A 23,580-nucleotide genomic window follows, 5' to 3' on the forward strand; every position below is an offset into this window, starting at 1 on the left:
AGGGCTAGGGATGTGGCTCAGTGGTTAAGTACCCCTGGGTTCAAGCCCAGATACCAAAACAAAACAAAACAAATTTAAGTAAATTTAATTTTTTTCTTTATTCCCTATTTTTATTGGTGAATATATAATGGTGGGATTCATTGTTCTATATCTGTACATGCACACAATAAAATACAGTATAATTTGGCCAATATCATTCCCTAGTATTTCCCCTTTCTTTCCCCCTGGTCCCTTTCCTCTACTATAATGATCTCCCTTCAATTTTTATAAGAAACTTACCACCTTTCTTTTCCTTTTTAGTTTCTACATATGAGAGAAAACCTAGGACCCTTGACTTTGTGAGTTTGGCTAATTTCACTTAACAAAATGTTCTGAAGTTTTATCCATTTCCCTGCAAATGACATAATCCCATGCTTCTTTATGGCTGAATAAAACTTCATTGTGTATATATACCAAATTAATTTTAAAAATTAATTTTTAAAAAGCAAGTGCTAACTGCAAATTTGTCTACCTAACTTATTATTAGCCTAACCACTAGATTATAGTGAACACTACAATTTAAAAAGCACACTGCAGCTATATATGTTCCATAATGTACTTTCTCCTTACTTTGTAGAAGATATTTACATTTAAATATAATTGTAAATTCTAGTTAAGAATAACTTACTGGTAATTTTGTGGATTTAAAAACAGAAGGACTGGCAAGAGTTTGTTCATGGAGATTAGAGTAATCACCAGGACTTTCAAAAGGATTTAAAACAGGGATCCTTCCTGGAGTTTCAGGTGTTATTTGCATTTTTAATTCTTTGACATCTCCCATAGCACAGAAAACAAACTACAAAGAAACCAGAAGTATACGTATTAAAATCACAAAGTATCATACATGTTAATTCTGACAATTAAAATGTGGTCAGCGCACACATATTTCACAAAAAGAATTAGCTTCAAACCTAACACTCATAGTTTGTACAAGAAACATCACACTTTCTCGAGTGATCCTTGACATAATCTTGTTACAAGTAAAATATCAGTGCTATCATTTTGTTGTACAGTAAGGCAAATACGAGTCCAGAATCGACTTTGAGGCAACTAAATATTACAATAGGCACAAATACTTTTCGACTAACGGGCTTCCATCGGTAGTTTTTTATTAATTACCTCAAGCAATCCCCTACCAAACTGCAGTTATTATTAAACAATTCCTAGTAGCAAGCAAATAAGAAATGAGGAAGCTGGCGCATGGGTGCCCTTCTTGCACATTAGCCTGTGAAAAGAGAAGTATGACTGATAGGATCCAGGGAATTAACTGCCTCTGGTTGCCATTCCCCAAACATCTCCTTTTACCACCACCCCCCCCCCACCTCGAGAGAGTAAGCGCGATTGCATTACTTCCAGTCATAGAGTGCGAGCACCAGAGAAAAAGAAGAATCTAGTTCTTAAAGACTGAAATAACGCTGGCTTCTTTGGGTGAAGAGCAGTGGAGTGTCGCCCTAGTCCTAGATTACTCAGAGCGCCCCTCTCTTCGACACGTACTCCCCCACTGCTCCCATTCCTCCACGGGGTGGGTGGAGGGCCAGGTCTGGAGCTGGGAAACTGAGCTCTCCAATTCGAGACAGGAGGAAAGGCTGGGAGTCACAAGAACGTACCTAAAGGTGTGTACAAAAAGGAAGCCCCAAATATCCACTCCAGGGGGCTCCCAGGGGGCCCGGCCAGCTCCCACGACAGTCAGACTCTTTAACTCCCCGCTTCCGCGCTGTCTTAGGCCAACCAGGGCACGGGGCTGGGGGCCCACTGGCCAATGGCGTAGCACCGCTGTCCGCGAACCAGCCAATCGTACCGAGGCGCCGGAGTAAATTCGAAAGGCAACTCCTCGCTCTTCATTCCGCGCTAAGTAACGAGGCTCCAAATTCAAATCAACGCAACCTCACGTTGGCGACGAGCACGAGGGGCGGAGCCTTTCCGGCGTGTGCCCCGACGCGCGCTGTGATTGCCCAGGAGAAAGGAAGGCGCTCCAGTTCCGGGTCAGGCCCTTCTCCCGCCTCCCTCAGCCTCCGCCATGGCGAGTGGCAGCGGCGCCGGGTCGTCGGCGACCGCGACGGCGAATCTGAATGCGGTGAGGGAGACCATGGATGGTGAGTGCCCGTTGCTCTCCCTCTTCCTTGCTTCCACTTCCCGCAGCCAAGGCCCCCAGGATTGGGGAGCACGAAGAGGGCGTGCGGTCTTCTTCCAGCCCAAAACGGCATCTTTGAAGGTCCACGAAGGGACCCGCTAGCACCGCATAGCTGATGGCCCATCCCTTGAGAGTTGTCTCTCGGCTCCGGTGTAGTTTGTCGCGCGCACGGCGTTCTGGCCCTCGCGTCTGCCGGTTGCGCTCCTGAGACCTCGAGGACCGCGCCTTTGCGTCCTACGTCTCGCGCGACCCGCTTCTGTCCGCCCGCGCCCGCCCGCTTTACATCGCGCAGTCGGAGCGCTCTGGAAGCCGGCGGAACTGGAAACCCCCAGGATAGGAGTAGGGGGTGTGCAGTCACCGCTCTGTTTCATGCCCGTGGCACTTCAGTAGGCGCTGTTTAAGTATCCGGCGAATGTACAAGGCGCCCCTTCATGGTAATTTTTCCAGTTAATTTTGGAGCAGATGACGCCGGTGCCGGGTGCTGTGGCTATCGTTTCCCGTTATCGCGCCCCTCCTGAGGCATGTGGGCATAGAGCCTGCACACATGTATAGACGAAAAAGGTGTCTTCGAGTTAACCTTCTCTACCACTAGTATTTCTGGAACTTGGTTAGGCTACTTTGTTTTCACCCAGTAAAATAAAACCCTACCTCCCAAGGATGATTGTGAATATTAAATAAGACAACTAGGTAAAGGCATATCAAAGGCAATTAGCTTTATCTGTTTTTACTCCAAACCTTCTAAATGTGTTTTGAGGAATGTTAAATATTGCGAATTATAGTTCGTCTTGACATTTTCCAGGAACTACCCATATCAGTCTCCTACTCTGTTAGAATATAATTCTGTAGAATTCTCACTAGGTTTGTCAGCCATTCTGCCCCGTCTCCTTCACTGAAGTTCTTATATAGCCCCTCCAAATGGGAGCTTCTGATAAAAGCTTCTGGATTTTTCTTCAGTGACTGCTGCTTTCCTTTTCAAATAATTGTTTATACTAATAAAGCATTTGCATCTAATTTTTTTTTTTTTTTTTTTGCCTAACCACTCCTTTGCTGTTTTAATGAGACTCTCATTCTTAACATCCTATCAGCTTATTTTTTCATCCTTCTTGTGCCTCACAGATTATTAGTTTTATTTTGGAAGTGACTTTATGTACATAAGGGATTGGTATGTATATAACATTACCACATTGTATCTTTCCTTGGGAGCTAGTGTATTTTTGGAATAGGGCAAGAAGTATGAGGCCTTGCTTCTAGCCAATTTTCTCACATTACCTATGTTTAGGGTCCTTATTTATATAGCTGTAGGATCCCATATGAATGAAGAACTGCTATTTTATGTCTGGTGGAAATGTGGATGCACAAATGAGAACTAATAGTTTGCATCATCAAGGTCTTTCCTAAGAGAATTAATGTAAAATGAAGATAATAAAGAGTGAAAGAACATATAAAAGAAAAGACCAGAGTTTTTTTGATTGCTGTTTCCCTCAATAGAAGCTACTGTATCTTCCCTCAAGACCTAGTACATTTCTCTTCACCTTCTTCCTCCTTTTCATACATTAATCAGTTTACAGTGATTTAAACTTTTAATAGATGTCAGTGATTGGCAAGGGTTGCAGAACCCAGCAGTAAAAATTTTCATTTTAATCATGAAATGAAAGGATTTTGTTAAGGATACTTCAAACTTGGGAGGAAGCAGGTAGTCCTTATAATTTTTCTGCACATATTATATCTTCCAATACCTTCCTAAAGTTCTAAAATCTTTAATAGGTTCTTAGTGGATTTGCATATCTCCCTTATCTCCTATTTTACACCCATTTAGTCTGTTAATAACATTTGACTTCACACTAGCTATTCAGGTATGTGAATTTATAAGCTGTGTTCTTTGATATCATTTTCAAATTTATTATTATTATTAGTTTTAGGTGGACACAATATCTTTATTTTATTTTTATGTGGTGCTGAGGATTGAATCCAGTGCCTCGTGAGTGCTAGGTGAGCACTTTACCACTGAGCTACAACATCAGCCCTGCTATCAGTTTTTATTCTTCTGCCTGCCTCTGGTTGATTTCTGTTCATTTCTGGAATCTTAAGATTATTACTTCTTTAGACCAGTCTTTCTGAAACACTGTCCTTCCAAACTTGGCAAGATGCTTTTGTAATTCATTACAGGATTATGTTGTTTTCTGTTATTTTACTTAGAACTGGAATCTTAGTCTGTCTTGAGATACTATACCAGAATATCTGAGACTGGGTAATTTGTAAACAGCAGAGATTTATTTCTTGCAGTTTCAGAGGCTGGAAAGTCCAAAGTTGAGGGGCTTGCAACTGTCAAGGGCCTTCTTGCTGCATCATCTCATGTGGAAGGTGAAAGAACAAGAGTACACTGTACAAGGGGTTGGGGGTGATTCATCCTTTAACAGGAACCCTCTCCCAAGGGATAACTAAACCACTCCTGGAGTGATGACATTAATCCATTCCTGAGGACAGAGCCCTCATGGTTTAGTCACCTCTTAAATGTCCTACCTCTCAATGCTGTTGCATTGGGGATCAAGTGCCTTACCTATGAATTTTGGGAAACACATTCAAACTCTAGCAGTCAGTTATTTTAATACCTATCTCTCCTAGACCATAATGTCTGTGAGGATTAGAATCTCTGTCTGCACAATTATCTTTCAAGCAGTAGCATAATAGGGTGATGTGCATGTGGTACTAATTACACAGTAGGCTATTTCCTTAAGGAAATAATTAATGTTTACAAACAGCTTGTGTCAATACAAAGTAAAGATCAATGTCAATTTAAAAACAGACCAAAGCTTAAAGAAAGAAATAACTAAAACTGAGATGAATTCAAAAGACAATATAGAATTATATGAAAGAATGAGTAAAGGCAGAAGAGGAAAACATCAACAAAGTTATAAAGTCAAAAATAAGTATAGCATTTATAGGTAGGGAGTCACAAAGTTATAAAGTCAAAAATAAGTATAGCATTTATATGTAGGGAGTCTACCATAAAGAAAACAAACGGGAAAGAGGAAAATTTGTCAGGAACAGTTAATTATGATGATGATGGTGATGATACAGTTGGAGTAGGATCTGAGTATCTGTTCTAGTTATCTGTTGCTGCAAAACAAACCACCCCATAAAACAAAATTTCTCTCTCACAGTTTTAGGTGTTGACCAGACTAATCATGATAGTTATGATTGAGGGTCTCATGGATTTCATTTAGACAGAAGCTAAGTCAACAGTCATCCCAAAACCTCCTCGTTAATTTACCTTCTAAGTGATGCTGAATATCATGCTGACCCTCAGCAGGGGCTGTGGTCTAAACATGAGGTTCCCTCATACTTGGTGGATGGTTTCAAGGGAAAGTGACTCAAAGAGCCAGGAGGAAGCTAAATTGCCTTTTTAAACCTTGCCTTGAAAGTCAGTACAGTGTCATTTTTGGAAAATACAGTTTACTGGGGGCCCTAAGCATATCTGCACATTTTTGATCTGTAAACCAAGAATGCAAGGCCATAAATGCAGTACTCTTTTCCTTGGGTACTTCTCAAGTGTGTTTATAGCAAACAACAATGAGAAATGGGGCAGCGTGTACCCCTAGATAAAATGCAGACTTGCTTAATACAAAAAAATCCTAACAAGAAAATGTTAACATTTTTAATATGGTTAATTACAGGTAACTATAAAAAACCAACTCCATCCTTAATGCTATTGTTACATGCATTCCAAATAAAATTGGAAACACTTGCTTTCATTGTTTTGTAAAAATATACTAATTTTAAGAATTTGACAAATAGCATGAAAAATGATGATTAAAAAGAAGATGAAACTTATTTGTAGGTGAAGTGATCTGACTAGAAAATATAAGAATTGAAAATTTGTTAGAAACTTCAGTAGACTTTGTTACAGTAACTGGCTATAAAATAAAAATTGTAATATCCCCATATATCCAGAGGGAATAAACAAGGTTCATAAAATAAACAAAAAAAAAAAAATGGAAGTAGAATCCATTTGTGAGAACAGTCAAAAATAAAACTTACAGAAAGTGAAGATTCAGTATGTTAGTTGAACACTTGCGGAAATTTTCTACATCAAGTGTATGAAAATGATAGAAAATAATAAGGTAATATAATTATCAGTATAGCCATATTCAAAAACAAGAAAAGGAAGTCTCCATTGATTAGAGAGGTTTTCCCAAAAGAAAGGAGCAGATGGAAACCACAGCGGGGTATTCGGAATAGAACCTGAGAAAGCATGCGGGCTTGCCTGAGCAAACCTGGAATCAGAAATGTACCATCTGCCATGGCCAGTGACTGAGAAGCACCACCCATTTGTTTTCTGGGTCTAGAGCCAAGATTCTTCTGCAAGGCCTGATCCAGAGGGCTGACACAGGGTGAGACTATCTGAGAACATATCAGCAACCCAGGATGTACAAGAGAAATTCCCTATAAAAAAATGAATTTTTACAGTCAAGAATGATAGAACCTAAGAGGTGGAAAACAACTAAAATGGAAAATTAAAATGATAGTGTGCTGGTAATAGCTAGCCCTTTTTTGAGCACTACCATATGCCTAGCTGCATCCTAAAGTGTATCCGTTAATCCTAACCCTAATTCTATAAAGTCTTATTACCTGCATTTAATGCAGTGGTAAAATAAATACACTTTCCTAGTAATAAATTACTTATCTAGTAATAAAGCTAGGTAGTCTGTCTACCTAGAACCCAAGTAGTCTGTCTCTAGAAATTACATTTCTAACCACTCTTAGGGAAGCAGATTATGGCTCAGTCTCAAAAACACATTAAGAATATAGCCTTAAATAAAGACAAGAACAACAGCAATAAGATAATAAATGGTTAAAGTATTAGTAAATAGGACAATCAAAGCTGAAGAAATGAAAATAGGAACGGCCATCAGTTTTCACCACAGAGTAACAATTTACTTTCCTTGAACAAAACACAGGTAAAACATACAGGACAAAGGTTTTCAAGACACTGGACCTTAGGCATCAAAGGACAGTAGTCCCTGAAGGACAGCACACAAATGAAGTAAGCTGTCCATTGCAGATTGCCTTCAGAGAGTTTTCCAGGCCTCTCTGCAGCCTGGTACACAGCTTATCTCCCTGATTGCAAGCTGAACACAGGCATCTACTGGGGTTTACCTGGATTTCCCATGCTGCAGAACAGAGTACCTGAAAAGGAAGAACCCAAAGAGAATTCTGAGATCTGGAGAAGAATACCCTTTTATATTCAACAGAGCATTGAGTAGTACTTGGTGGGGTGGGATGGGGGCACACAGAAAGTTAGGGAAAGAACTATCCAAAAGGTTTGAGAGAACAGTATACCATGCTCACACAGGGTGTAGGCATAGTGCCATTCTGTCAGTCAGAATGAAAACCGTTTGTGAAACACTGGGTAGAGTTCTTGGGAAAGTCTTGTCCCAGTAGTGGGGAATAATTGGCTCTACACTAAACAGGGCTCTGGTTCTGCCTAACAGATCTGAAAAGTACGGCCTGAAAGGATCAGATTGTTTCTGGATAACTTTCATTACAAAATTCAAGGATATATATGGAAATCAAAAAATACCTAGCACCCAAGAAAATTCTCAACTTGTGATATCTAATTGAAGATTGCCAGATAAGCAAAGTAGTATGGCTCATTGGGGAAAAAAAATCAGTTAACACAGATAGAAATGACACAGATGTTAAAATACAAAAGTATTAGAACTGTCCTTGTTCAAAAAGTGTAATAGAGACATGGAAGACATACAGATATGCAGATGTTTTGAATTAGTGGGGACTGAACTCAGGACCTCATGCATGCTAGGCAAGTGGGCTTTACCACTGAGCTACTTCCCTAGTCCTTGTTAAAAATTGTTGTTGGTACTGGAGATTGAACCCATGAGTGATCTACCACTGAGCTCCATCACTAGTCCTTTTCAGTTTGAAACAGGGTCTTGCTAAGTTTGTAAAACTGGTCTTGAACTTGTGATCTTCCTGCTTCAGCCTCCTGAGTCACTTGGATCACAGGCATTTACCACTATACCCGACTTAAAATTTCATTTTCAGACAGGTTTTCACTGAATTTCCCAGGATAGGCTTGCACTTGTGGTCTTACCTCAGCCTTTGAGTAATTGGGATTATAGATGTGTACCACCTCACTCAGCTAACAGTATTTTTAAGACTCTGGCTTCTAGAGATGAAGATGAATGTCTGATATGAAAAAGTGGGAAGGATCCATTACCATGAACATTATGAATACTCGAAACATTTTCAGTACTTAGACTTAAATTAGTAGGTGAACAAATATTGTTAACTTGTTCTTATAATTAGTAGTTTTCGTGGAATTCAGATAACTATTTAAATGGAATTTGTTTTTGAAATGGATGAAAAATTCTAGAGAATAAGAGGGCTTACTTTAAGCACCTGGAAGGTGACAGGAATCTTTAACCTACTACATGCAATATCAAATTAGTAATCAAAATTGTGTCTCTGGGATAAGCCAAACATGTATCAGATCTGTAGGATATTTACTGTGTGATAAAGGTGGCATCTCAGTTGAGTGATAAAATGAAAGATCATTTAATAAATGGTATTGTGGCAGTTGGCTTATTTCTGGAAGCAAAGTTAGGTCCTATCTTCTACCCAAACTCCAGGGAATTAAATATTTAAATGTTTATGGAATGGAAGAAAATACTGGTGAATACAATTGTTTCATGGGGAATAACTTTCTAAGCATGATGCAAAGGGAAATGATAAACAATAGATTATGTTAATAGTTGACTTCCATTCTAAACACACTGGGAAACAACATTAAATAGTTCAATGGAATCATTATTATGTATACATCATGTAATAGAAGGAATTCCTGGAAAATCATTTTGGTAACCTGGGTTCTCTGTGGTAGTACTTCTCGAATGAAAGAGAGATGCTTTTGTAAACTGCAGTACTGGAAGAACAAAGCTAGAAAAAAAAAATTCCAAGCTTTTATTTTTATTGTTAAGTGTCAACAGATATGATTACTCTGTCCAATTGTTATAAAACTTTCCAAGCTCTCTTAAATCCTTAAATATATACATTACTGACTGAGCAGTTCTTATTGTAATAAAGTTAGTGTGTACAGATATTATTTTGTTGGGGGAGATAGGAGAGTCGCCTAACTCTTTTTTTCTTGGTATGGGGAATTGAACTCAGGCACTTGACCATTGAGCCACATGCCCAGCCCTGTTTTGTATTTTATCTAGAGAAAGGATCTCATTGAGTTTCTTAGTGCCTCACTGTTGTTGGGGCTGGCTTTGAACTTGCAATCCTGCTGCTTCACCCTCCCAAGCCGCTGGGATTACAGTCATGCGCCATCACACTAACTCTTAAAATGGAATGAATTGAATATTTATAGTGTTCCCATGGAATAAATGTTGTGTGACTAATTAAATCCTATTATAAAAGAGTATTTAAAAATAGGAAAGTATCTTTAATCAGTATTAAGAATGGATTTCCAAATCCTGTTTGCAAATTCTTTGATATTATATAAGAATATATGAATTAAAAGTACTATGTACATATTTTTAAATGCTTTAAGTTTTTTTTTTTAAGTTTTCTTTATGTGTTTTTGTAGTTCTGCTTGAGATTTCAAGAATTTTGAATACTGGCTTAGATATGGAAACACTGTCTATTTGTGTACGGCTTTGTGAACAAGGAATTAACCCAGAAGCTTTATCATCTGTTATTAAGGAACTCCGCAAGGCTACTGAAGCACTAAAGGTTAGAGATTCATGTGTTTGTTCATTCTAAATAAAGATGCTTTTGTTTGGAAAATGATTAATTATGAAGTTATGTAAAAAAAATCCTAGTTAGGCAAGGTTAGATTAACTTCTAACAACAATAGGAGGAATTCTAAAGACCAGGGACTTTATAGCATGTGTTCAGATCACTAAATTATTGTTATTATTTCCTCAAAAGTCTCTATAGAGTTTTTCTATGTGGTGAGTTAAATCTGCCTCCAAAAAGATATGCTCAAGTCCTATCCTCTGGTACCCATGAATATGACCTTATTTAGAAATAATGTCTTTGTAGATGTCTGTAAGATGAGGTCATGATTAGGGTAGCCCCTAACTCCAGTGGATGATATCATTACTAAATAAGGGAAATTTGGACACAGACAATAGAATGGTGAAGACACAGTAAGTAGGGAGAAGGACATGTGTTGATGGAGGCTGGTATTGTAGAGTGATGCATCTATATATAAGTCAAGAAAAGACGCAGGTTATCAGCAGCTATTAGAAACTGGAAAGAGGCAAGGAAGGATCCTCCCCTAGATCCTTTGGAGAGAGTGTAGCCCAACTGACATCTTGATTTTGGACTTCTGAACCTCCAAAATTGTAAAAACTATACATATTCCTATGTTCTTAAGGCCACCCAGTTTGTGGTATATTATTTTGCAGCCCTAGAAGCCTAATACAGATTTTAAGACCGGGAAGTAGGACAAAACAAACACTGGAACAAATACTTCAGAATGTTTAAGTGGCTTTGGAATTGGGAAATGGAGAGAGACAAAAGTTTAAGGTGCTTAATAGAAAAAGCTTAGATTGCCTTGAAGAAACTTTATAGAACTGTAAACACTGAAGGTGCTTCTAGTGAATGCTCAGAAGAGAGGAGAGTTATAGAGGAAGATTCATTCCATAAAACATGTCAATTATTAGGAAGAGAATGTTGCTGAAAGTATGAACATTAAAAGCACTCTGGTGCAGCCCCAGTCACACAGAGGAACATTTATTGGACACTAAGGGACAGGTGACCTTTGTTATAAAAGTGACAGAACTTGACTGAGTTATGTTCTATATTAGAAGGAGAATTGACTATGTAAGTGATGAACTTGGATATTTAGCTGAGGAAATTTCCAAGCAGAAGTGTGAAAGATGCAGCCTGATTTCTCTTTGTTGCTTATGATGTAATGTGAGAGGAATGAGAAATTGAAGAAGGAACTGCTAAAGAACCCAGCACTTGATTTGGAAAATTCTTAGCCTATCTGGATAGCATGCTCTGCAGACAGGGCCAATTTTGTGGCTAGCAAACCTGTTTGTGAAAAGATTACGTGTGATACAGACCCAGTCAGCCACCTTGGCACAGACATAGTTGGTTTAGACTGAAAGGGAAAAAATGAAGTGAAGAAATGCTTTCTGATTACTGGAATTCTGTAGGCTGGAAATTGACCTAGAGAGCTACTTAGCTGTGAAAATGTATTATTATTCAAGGAAAGAGGGGCATGGACTCAACTGTGAGCATGCGTTATCCTTCAAGAAAAGGGGGTGAGTGGCTCAGAGGCTGAGGGACACTGCCATTGCCAACCTGAACCCACAAAGCTTTATTTTTTCCAGATTCGACATGTTTCCAATCTTAGCAATTAAAGGTATTTAGTATCGTGTTCCCTCTCTTGCTTGCACACAGTCTCTGCTTTAAAATCTGGTCAGTTTATTTCCATGTTTATATGGCACTAACCACAAATAGTGAAACAAAGTTATTCCATTAAAACTTGTCCAACAACAAAGTGATTTCTCTTTTACCTGTGAGAGAATGGAATTTGAAACATGTAACTAACCCATCTTTCAAATTAAATTATTTTCCAAAGAGTTCCAAAGTTTTGGGTATTTGCTTTTTAATAACTTTTGATTATTAAATCTAACAGAAATGTAACGAAATTGCATTTATACAAGATTTATCTTAAAATGTCCACATTGTCACTGCCTGCACCCTAGAAATTACCTTTTATCCTCTCCCTAATTGCTAACCTTTCCCTCTACTCCCTTCTGCCAGTAACTGCTATCCTGACATTTATTCTTTTAACAGTTTATTTACTAAACTTGGATCTCTAAACACTAGTTTATTTTTGTAAAATTTTTGAGCTCCACAATAAATGAAATCTTACCAAAATCTTTTTACTGGGTTCTTTCATTTAACATTATGTCTGTGAGGTTCATCTATGTTGCCTATAGCTATAACACATCCTTTTTCCCTGAAATGTTTTATTTGACAAATATACCAGTTTATTCTTTCTATTGTTAATAGATATTATATTAACAATATAACAATAAGTGTTTCCAGTGTGGGGCTCTTCCCACTCAAAGCTGCTTTGAGTATTTGTAGTCCACGTTTCCTTTTTTTTTTTTCTTTTTAGGTATACATGACAGTAGAATATATTTTGACATATTATACATACATGGAGTATAACTTTTTCTAATTAAGATCCCATTCTTGTGTACACAGAGTCCATGTCTCTTAATGCATGTATATATACATTTCTGTTAGGTGTTTGTCTAGAAGTAAAATTGCTGAGTCTTAGATTATGTTTTTCCTCTACTTGAATAAATAGTTATAGTGCCAAACATTTCAAAAATATATTTCCACCAGCTGCATGACTTTCTTTTTGCTTCATGTCTTTTCATTGTTTATTCTGAGTCTTTAAAATTTTAGTCATTCTGGGGTATATATGAGTTTTTCATTCTGTTTGATTTGCATTTCTGAGTACCAAGGAGGTTGAATGCAATTTTACATGGTTTTTTGTTTTTTGGGTTTTTTTGTAGATATCTTTCCAAGTCACTTGCCCATCTTTCTAGGTTGTCTTTTTTAACTCATATTTATAACTTTCATAACAAAGAAAAATAACTGGATAATGCCATAAGAATAGCTAGTATTTTTATACAAGTACTTTCCTTGTGGTAGATCCAATGCTATCTTGGCATTATTTCCTCTAGTCACATAGTAATATGTGCTGCTAAGGAAACTGAAGCAAAAGTGATTGATTTAACCTAAGTACTTATAATTAAGTGGTTGAGCTAGAATTTTAAGTTAGGCTGACCTCAGAGCTATTTTCTTGACTACCGAGTTTCTCCCTACAATAGTATCTAAAGAGTATGTGAGCCAGCTATTTAGCCAGTTATTTAGAAATGGTTCTTGGAAGCCAAATAGTCATTAGGCTGTGATGTGGGAACATTTCATCATTCAGTATTCTTTAATAATTCTGTAGATAAAAATTAAAACTATTAATAGTCTTTCATCAAAATGTTTCTGAAATATTATTTGTTTGATAAACATCTTCCAGAACTAGAAGATGAATTTTTCTTGAATTATGTTCCAGTTTGAAAGAGAATAATCAGAATAAGAAGTAATTTTTATATTATACCACAGTTTGGAGCTACAAGGGAACCCAAGGCAAATAAACCAACTAAGACAGGAGACACACATAAGTGTTTGGTGTAGCAATTTCTTAGGTAACATACAACCCATGGTATTAAGATAGGAGGTTCAGAAATAACCTATTTGACATAGCTTTTCAATTCTAAGCGTTCTCATATGGACCATAGTGAGATGTGGGTGGCAGAATCCAGAAGTAAGATTTACAAAATCAGAAACTGTTGGCCATTTGAATAGAAGATTAATCTGCCTCACACACAAATCCTCTATAATGCATTCTCCTGTGATGTAAAGCGAATAAACCAGCATCTCATTAAACTAGAAAGGATAAGATGCTGAAACATTTCTGGCTAGGAAGAAATGCTAATTTAAATTTTTTTCCTTTAATTTATGTAAACATAAAAATCATACATGGTCATAATTTAAAATTCCTTAAATTGGAAAACTTCAAAGAATGAAACAAAAAGGTTATCTAAGAAATAACTAGCAATGATATTTGCTGATATCATTCCAGAAAATATAATGTGTTTTTAAAAATAAAGTATACTTAATTTCACTGAATTATAAAAGAAGAATAGCTTGTTCATTTGCTTCTCCCAGGATTAGACTCTGTTTCTTAACTGCTATATTGGGGTGGACTAGGTTGCTGTTTGGTTTAGAGCTGCCTTGAGCCCCACCTGACTTCTTGACAGACATAAGTGTCAGATTGGTTTGTTTTGTTTTGTTTTGTTTTTGTATCATTGCTGCTAATTTTTTTTCTCATTTTTTTTTCTTCTTTTGGCTTTAAAATTAGGGTAAAGAAAAACTGTTCCTGTTCCATTGTACTATTTTTATCTAGAATTGAATTGCATGGTACTTACCGTCTCTGTTTTAAAATGCATAAAATGTAAATCAGGGACATCTTGAAATGTTGCAAGGAACTCTTTTTTTTTTTTTTTTTTTTTTTTAAATATTTATTTATTTATTTTTTTTTTTAGTTTTCGGCGGACACAACATCTTTGTTTGTATGTGGTGCTGAGGATCGAACCCAGGCCGCATGCATGCCAGGCGAGCGCGCTACCGCTTGAGCCACATCCCCAGCCCAGGAACTCTTAACTACATAGAAAATGTTAACAATTTTTATGAATTTTTTTTTTTACCTTTCAGAGATTTGTGTATTGATAGCATCTAGGTAGCTAGCTCCTGTCTCCAGTTAGATAAATTCTTTAGCAATAATAGATAGGCTATTATATGTGTAAAATAAGGCAAAACAGCAAAATAGGATTGCTAATTAGGTATATTTTATAAATGATTCCTTGTTGGTACTGAATTTTTATATTATCTTCCCAGTAGTAGTATTTATGTGTCAGCAATACTATTTGAGAAATTCTGGACAAAACCCACTTGGCATCGTCTTTTGTTTTAGTGTGGTGTTCTTTGAATTATACCATTATTGACACACCTGTAGACACTCTGTCTCTGTCTCTCTTTCTCCCCCTTTTCTTCTCTTCCCCCTCTCCCCCCACCCTTCCTTTCCTCCTGTCTCCCCTTCTCTCTCTTTCCCCTCCTTTCCATCTCTCTCTCTCTATGATACTGAGGGTTGAACCCAGGGCCATTGTACCACTGAGCTACATCCCCAAAGCTCTTTTTATTTTTTATTTTGAAGCATGGTCTTGCTAAGTTGCTGAGGCTGATCTGGAACTTTGGATCCTCTTGCCTCAACAGTTTATAGGGGAGGGCTATCACACCTGGCTGCTTTGCCCTTTCTCTTGATGCCCTGTACTATTACTAATACCTTTGTGTACATCTGTGTTGTCTTTTCACTGGTAGGAAGGTCTCCCATATGAGGATATTGGAGCTGTAGAATTTGGAGTGGAGAGAAATTAAAGATTAAATAATTCTCATGCCCCCGAAGTAGGGAAGGAATAAACCCTTACACAGAAAAGGGACGTTTGGAATAGAGGACTATTGAATTTTGACTTTTCCCAGGACTGATCCTTGGTAAATTTTGGGAGTGTTTAGTGGCAATCTGGTAACTATATGGATCTCTTGGGTGCTATTGTTATTTTTTCAGATAGAAAGCTCTGCATTTATATAAGAAAAATGCTACAGTATTACTTTCCTACAGTAAAAATACTTGTTTTGATGTCTGTATATTGGAGGGGAATTTCTATAATTAATACGAAAAAGGAACAAGACAAATTATATTTGAATTAAAGCAAAAATTGTATATATAATTTCAAGTCTTTATTAATAGATAATACTGAATATAGGTGATACTGAGAATGCAGCTAGGGAGATAACAGATAACAGCTAAAGGTATGTAGCTAAAGCTATTATAGGAAACTATAAGAATAAAAATTATTTTAAAATGTGGAATTATTTTAAACTAGGTTCTAATTCTCTTGAGTAGTAAATACAGAGGAGGGAAATTCTATTGTAAGTGAGGGTTTGGGAGCTGCCTAAACTATAGAAAAAAAAGTCTGTTCTGCTGGTTGTAAAGAAAAGGTTTCAGCCTTATTTCAGATTGCATTATTTACCATTCATAAGTATTTTATAATTAAAAGAATTTATAATTCTTTTCATGAAAGAATTCTGAACTTAATCTACACTAAAAGCAAGTTTTAATTAGGAAGTAGAAATGAAGTATATTAAAAGCCTCACATGTTTCAAAGATCAAATTTGTCATTTTCATATTGGCATTAAGAAATTACTTTTTTAGCTAGGCATGGTGGCACATGCCTGTAATCCCCAGTGGCTTGGGAGGCTAAAGCAGGAGGATCTCAAGTTCAAAGCCAGCCTCAGCAACTTAGTGAGACCCTGTCTTGAAATAAAATATAAAAAGAGCTGGGGGTGTGACTAAGTGGTTAATCACCCCTGGTAGGAATAAATAAATAAATTACTTTTTTAGATCTGTTAATAGTACATGTTTTTTTGTTGTTGTTGTTTTTATACATGCCAAACCATTTATTGATGAATGATAGAGAGTACATAGGAGTTTCCTTAGAGACAAGTGGGAAAGTATAGTTTTGGAGGGGAATAGGTAAGACAAGATTAGCCAAATGTTCATTATTCCTTTTTCTTCTTGTAGCATTAAAAGTTTTTTTTTTCATTCTTAATTTCCTTTTTGCATTACAATAAAACATAGAAAAAAGATTAATGAAGATTAAGGTATGTCATAGGTTAATTTTTCAAGTAGCAGAACATTTTTACACATACTCTTATTAACTTCTATTGAAGATAATATAACTGTTTTCTACTCTTAACCTAGCAGTAAATTTTAAAAGTAGTTCTGATTTAGAACAAAAACAATGAAAACCACTGTATTCTGATAAAAGTGGTTTGGTTGCATGAGAAAATAGTTGTTTGCTAAATAAGGGTAGTGTAGTATTAACAAATTTATTTATCTCCATGGTGTCTCTTTTCCATGGTTTTTAAATAATGAATGTTATTTTCTTGTTCTAGGCTGCTGAAAATATGACAAGCTGACTTTCTGGAGAGATTCTGATGAGATATGTCAAATTCCTCAAGAGGATTTGAAGATTGCATTTTAGTCAAGAATGTACAGTGAAATTACTGCATGCAGCAGTGTAGAAAAATTTTCCTTTTAAAAAGAATTATAAAACCATAGCTTTATAAATCAGTGGAAAGTGGCTTACAGAGAGAGAACTATCAAGTATGTTTGCATCGCATCTTTTTTTTTTAATGGCCCTAATGTTTTGGCATTGCTATGTTTATATTTATGTATTCCTTATTTATAGCTCTGATAGCTTTAATTTTCTAAGCAGTCTGTCTATCAGATGTGCACATCTGCTGTGCCTGGTGGAAGTATAGTGGAACCCATCAGTATTGATGTGTCGTAGTTATGACTTGTTGACATTTCCATTATAAACTTTAATTTTGAATTGTTTATGCATAATAACTGTTGATTTATGTTGTATCAGGCTGAAAGTTGACAAGATTTTAGCCACCATGTAAGAATTTGTATTTAAATTCCCCATGTATACCAGAATCTTGTTTTTTAAAATGAGAACATAGAAAACATTTCTTGTAATCTTCTCTTTAACAAAGAATATTTAGTTTTTTAAACAGGGTTTGGGCAGTTAATAGTGTGAATTAGATCATTTTGTATTTACTGAAAAATAAAACTTCTAGAAACTTAGATTTTAAAAGTAATAACAGTGCTTAGCTTAGTATTGTTTGTAGTTTGAGTCATTTACATCAAATAAGAATATTAGTTGAATGTTTTTCTAAGTTTTATATCCTATAAAGGCCTAAAAATAATGTATAAAGTGAAACATAGCCAACATGCAAAATTCCTTTTTACTTTTATTACATAAAAGTAATTGGAATTCTTATCTAATAAATATGATGTAGATATATAATAAATCACTAGATAAGTGGTGTGTTTCAATGAATATGTAATATTTTCTGAAGAAATAAGGATTTCTAGTCATTAAACAAAAACTAATGAAATGTGTATCAGGAATTATAAGTTTGCCTTTCTAAAATCATTTTGTGTGTCATTATTTACCCTTAAAGTTTTAACTCATCAAAATGATAATTCAAAAATAAATTTTAGAAAATTTAGGATGTTATTGGTTCTGTTTCTGTAACAGAATCTCAGTGGAATTTTTTTGCAAGGCTAATATGGATTTAATTTCATTGTTGACTAAATTTTAGATTTTTGTTAGATACCTTTTAAATGAATGGTATTCATTCTTCACTAATGTTTTTTATTGTTCATACAAGCTGAAGTGGTTTTTATAAGATTTAGTGATATTTAGGTAGCCACTTTCTCTGCTTTTTTTTTTTTTTTTATATTTATTTGACCATTATGACTTTTAATTCATGGCATCTTTACCAGTAAACTGAAAAGGTCTATTAGCAGAACAAGTTGGGAGACAATAAGAATTTGTGATAAGCATTTGAATGAAACTAAACACTACAAATACTGCATGTTATTTATAAATCAAAGAGAACATTTATTCTCAACTCCAAAATGTGTATGCAGTTCTAGGCCATAAGAGTTGATAATATAGATTCAGTTATTTACGTATGAAGCAAAATAGGAAAAAATATTGAGAAAGGATTATGTTTACAGAGGCCTTCTTATGTGTCATATTTCTTAAATGTTTTTTGGTGATACTGGGGATTGAACCCTGATGCATTCCACTAAATCACATCCCCAACCCTTTTTATTTATATATATTTATTTGAGACTGGGTCTGGTGATATTGTTCAGGCTGACCTTGAACTTGTGATCTTCTTGCCTCAGCCTCCCAGATAGTTGGGATTAGGTGTGTGTCACTGCTGCTGGCTTTAAATGTATTAGTATCTTTTTAATGCATACTTCAGTAATATTTAAGAAATAAAATAAAATGATACAATTCCAATGCTGTACATGTTGACAATGACAAAAATAAAACCATATTGGTAGTATTGGCATGTACTTTTGATTTAATACATCTTTTTATGAATTCAATTGTATTTCTTTAGGTGGTCATTTTATAGATGTTAAGATGCTTATCATGTGTGATTGAAGGCTACTTAAAGACAGGTTATGTAATTTACAGCTTAAATTAGGCTTGAAGTATAAATGGAATACTCTTCCCCTGGTAGTGAGAGGAGATAGCTGGCAATTCAACTAAGTGAGAAATGATATTTTTCTATACTCAAATAATAACATTTTTACAAAGTGGATCATTATCATTGTGAAATGTATAGACATGTTCCAAATATGCATGTTTTACAGTAATTGAGTCAAATACCAGTTTTTAAATATTTAATTAAAATTAAAAATTCAGTTTCTCAGTCTCAATCACTTTATTCTACTAAAAGATAACAAAATTTACCATCTTAATTTTAAGTTGTGCAGTTTAGTTACGTTAAGAATGTTCAAGTTGTTTTGCAACTCAACATCTCTAAAACTTTATAATGCAGTAATTCCCATTCCTTTCTACCTATATAGCCTCTGGCAAACATTTTTCTGCTTTCTGTCTCTCAACATTTTACTATTCTAATCTCCTTCTATAAATCACATCAGTATATCTGCCCTTTGTTGTGTTGTATTTTACACAACATATTTTGTTTTCAAGATTCCTCCATGTTCTATCAGAATTTTCTTTTAAAGCTGAATAATATACCCATTGTATGGATATGCCATGTTTTGCTTATTCATCCTTCAGTGGACATTTAGGTTATTTTTAACCTGTAAGATATTGTGAATGATGCTGTGTGAAAATAAGCGTTCAAATATCTGTTCAGCTCCTTGCTTTCAGTTCTTTGGTGCATATTCCCAGAAGTGGAAGGATGACTTGGAGCAAGGAAAGAGTAAAAACAGACTAGCTAGGAAGCCACAACAGTAACCCAGGCCTGACTGCTCATATTATGGTAGATCCCAGAGACATTACAAAAGAAAAACACAGTATTTAATGGTTTGGCTATAGGGGAAACAAGAAACTAAGGTGACTGAGTTTCTAATCATTTTATAACAAGTGAATGATTAACAGAAAATGGACATTAATTTTCCTGGAAAGATGATTTTTATTTTAACAAATACTTTAAATCTCATATTTGCCAACATTCCAACGACCTCCCTGTTTTTCATCTACCCAAAAATACCCCACAAAGGCAGGGACCTTTGGTTTTGTTCATTAATGTATCTCAAGTGTCTTGAACAGAGATTAGCACATGGTGTTTATTAAATGCATGACTGAATGATTGGATAAGACTGGGATCTACCAAGTGATTGAAAAAGCAGCAACTACATGAGGTAGCATCAGCCCATGGCAGATGAGTCTGAGGCACAAAGTTGTAAATGGCTAGCTTAATCATGGAAGTGGTAGAGCTAGCACTGGAACCCAGGTAAGCTGATGCTGGAGCCTGCCCACCCTTGTGCTCTCACCACATATCGTGGTGAAGAAGTGAAATGAAAAAACAAGAGGAATAAGATTGGAAATCAGATGCCCAAAATGGTAGCTCTGGAAGTAGATGTTGAGAATAAGAATCCTAATGATAAACTGAAGACAGCTTATCTTTCCCAGGGTTATCCCTCCTTGATGAGTATGCTGTTGCGGCTAAAGGGTTTTTGTAGCATCTTGGCAAATCTTTTATCATTGCTATTTAATTAGGACAATACAAGGAAATAACAGGTTGTTCATTGTCCAGATGTGTTGTACATAGGAAACCCAGTTCTAACAAGATGTCTCACTTTTTATGAAATTCAGCCTTGGAGTATTGAAAGTATTGTTAAAGAAAAGAAAGTTGTTGTGTCTTATAGCCCTAAACAGCAGCCTCAGGATGTCTCTTGAATGACTATGTCTATTAGAATAGAACAGAATTTTGAGATATCTTGTGGATCCCCGGTAGCTGAGTGGAAAAGCATGCATGTTATATCTGAAGTGGTCCACATTATCATCTGCCTACTGAAAGCAATAAATTGCCAGATATATATTTGGGGAGTTACATCAAATGCCTTTAAAAAGGTTGTTCTGATAATTATACTTTCCAGAGATAATACTGGAAAACTGTTGCACCTGTTATATGTTTTATAGGCACATCTACTTACTCCTCTACCAGCAAGTGGCCTTTTTATTGTAATAGTTATGGCTTATACTTGAATTTGCTGACTGCTAACCATTGAAATATCTCAATAAACTAGTTTTATAAAAACAAACAACATCTATCTCTGATTTAATCTAAATACTAAGTTTGTCAGACTAAAATACTATTCACCTTAATGTCACACCGTTCAGCAAGAAGAAAATGAATTGTGAATGCTCTAGAAAGAAACAAAATTTCTAGTTTCTTTAATTTGTATTTGTTAGTTAAAAGATAAATAAATAAATAAAAGTCTGATGAACCTCCAGGAAAAACAAGGACAACAGTAGGAATTGACTTGTACATGGACATTTAATTGCCCCTTCAGATCCTGATTTCTTCATTTGTGTCAAGTGAGTATTCACCAATTAAGCCACTATTTATAAACACTTTTCTTTTTTCTTTTTCTTTTTTAAAATTTTTTGCGTACATGACAATAGTGGAATGCATTACATTCATTATTACCCATTTACAGCACAATTTTTCATAACTGTATAAAATATGTTCACACCAAATTATGCCATTATACATGTACTCTTTTTGCATTACAATTCTTAATACACATATATACCACAGTTTATCATATCTCTGTTTGTATATAAGGTATGTTGACACCAAATTCAAATCTTCATACATGTATTTTGTGTAACAACCATCACCTTCCACTAAGTGAAGTTAGCCAATCCCAAAAAAACAAATGCCAAATGTTTTCCCTGATATAAGGGGGCGGGGTGGGGGGGGTGACTCCAAAGTAGATAGAGTAGGGAGGGAGAGCATGGGAGGAAGATTATTTCTAGAGGGAAGAAATGTGGGAGGAAAAGGGAGGGGGAAGGGGAATGACATTTTTCTTTTAAAAAAAAATGTTTTTAGTTGTAGTTAAACACAGTATCTTTATTTTATTTATTTTTATGTGGTGCTGAGGATCGAATCCAATGTCTCACTCGTGCTTGGAGCCACAACCCCAGCCCCAACATTTTTCTTCAAATAGGCTCACTTTTTAGAAAAATCTAATACATTTATTTTGAAAATTTAAGATTTACATGACAACTAACATGGAAAACCATCATTTGCCATAGCTATAAAAGCAATTACAATGAAAATTAAATATAGAATAATATTTTTCCGAGTACTACTTTAAAAACTGATTCTAAGGCCTGCATTTTCTTTGATAGAAACGCAGATGAGCAAGGGTTAGAGGCATTGAACAAAGAACCAACTTTCCTGTTGAAGTTGTCAAAAGGATTAGAAGAGTATTGAAAAAAAATTAATTTCTTCAATGTGGCACTTATTTGCAACATCCCATATACCACCGATTTTATTTATTTTTTAAATATTTATTCTTAAGTTTTAGGTAGACACAATATTTTACATTTATGTGGTGCTGAGGATCAAACCCAGTGCTTCGTGCATCCTAGGCGAGCACTCTACCACTGAGCCCCAGCCCCAGCCCCTACCACCTATTTTGGTACCCATCCTATAGTTAGAAAATATTCTCAGGGTTCCTTTTGGCCCTAATACCATAATTTATAGATAGCTCTGGCTTTGGGGTCACATAGACTTGGATTCTTGGTTCTCTCTTCCAAGTCTGATTCCTCATCATTAAGATGAAGACACAGCTCACAGTGTTATGAAGATCAGGCAGACTTGCTTTTCCCCAGAGAGGAGGAATATATTAGTCTGATATGCTTTTATGAGATAAATGGGAAGGCCTGGCACATAATGCTGTTGCTTTTCAGGAAAGTTCATATTTTGTGTAAATTGAACTTATCTAGCAACTTAACTTCAGGAGTGGCCAAGTGATTATGAAGTGACATATTCGAAACACACATTTTTTCCCTCACGAGTGGAATCAGAGCTCTTATTTTTATATACTTTTTTTTTTTTTTGGAAACAAATGATGTGTTCAAATATAAACATATTGTGTTTGTATAAGGAAGAAGAACAAGACACTACACTAATGAAAATGAAACTAAAATGTAGCTAAATTTTAATGTCAGGACTTGCATGGCTAATTAGAGAAAGGAGCCCACAGGGATGAGAATGTGTTGGGAGAAAAAGTAAAGATTATGAATAAATTTTAAATCTCTATTTTCAACATAAAAAGAGCTCATTGTTCTCAGTTGCTTCTGATAAACCCAATGGGAATATCAGTGATCTTTGTTCCTGCTGAACACTGAGAACCATCATGTAAAATAGAGCAAACAGCTGGCTAAATGAAAGCTTCCTTTGCAAGTCTACTGATAGAAAGTTGTGGGGGAGGAGGGGCAGCCTGGGAGAGAGTACTCCATAGGTTTAATTTAAGCCCTGGATAAACACTATTCCTGCTTTCACCAGCTTTGCCTAATCGAAATGGAAAGGATTTTATCAATCAAGGTAAAGTTCAGAAAGAGAGATTTCGTGTGGAATAAAGATAAAAGTGTTTGACTTCACAAAAATGACAGTCTCTCTAATGAGCTGCCCATACATTGAAGCACCCTCTTGCAAGGACCTTGGGGGCCTTTCAGAAAGGTGGTGGGAACCTGACCTGTTGAGGTAGCAGCCACTAGCATGACTGAGGAGAAAAGGGTTGCATTGGATTATTATGACCCCTGCCCTGTTATTTTTATCATTTCAGAAAGGTTTGGGAAACTGTGTAGGGTTTTAGCACT

The 23,580-nt window shown here is 35.9% G+C and overlaps 2 protein-coding genes across 3 annotated transcripts in view; one reads left to right on the forward strand and one right to left on the reverse strand.

Moving 5' to 3' along the window:
- Bora (BORA aurora kinase A activator) overlaps positions 1–2,041 on the reverse strand; it is a 34,936-nt gene extending 32,895 nt beyond the window's left edge. For both annotated transcript variants that reach the window (XM_046449451.2, XM_046449450.2), the window contains exons 1-2: positions 1,647–2,041; positions 668–835 (exon numbers count right to left, since the gene is read on the reverse strand). In XM_046449451.2, coding sequence (XP_046305407.1) covers positions 668–820 — 153 coding nt within the window. In that variant the 5' untranslated portion in view covers positions 821–835; positions 1,647–2,041. The remainder of the gene's footprint in view (positions 1–667; positions 836–1,646) is intronic.
- On the forward strand, positions 1,989–19,136 carry Mzt1 (mitotic spindle organizing protein 1). The gene is made up of 3 exons (XM_046449452.2): positions 1,989–2,132; positions 9,780–9,925; positions 16,796–19,136. Exons 1-3 carry the CDS (start codon positions 2,057–2,059, stop codon positions 16,817–16,819), a joined length of 246 nt encoding a protein of 81 aa, XP_046305408.1. The 5' UTR covers positions 1,989–2,056; the 3' UTR covers positions 16,820–19,136.
- Positions 19,137–23,580: the final 4,444 nt, after the last annotated feature.

This window comes from Marmota monax, unplaced genomic scaffold, assembly GCF_021218885.2.
Source record: "Marmota monax isolate L192 unplaced genomic scaffold, Marmota_monax_Labrador192_F-V1.1 WCK01_AAM20220418_F8-fsc00137, whole genome shotgun sequence".
NCBI classification, from domain to species: domain Eukaryota; kingdom Metazoa; phylum Chordata; class Mammalia; order Rodentia; family Sciuridae; genus Marmota; species Marmota monax.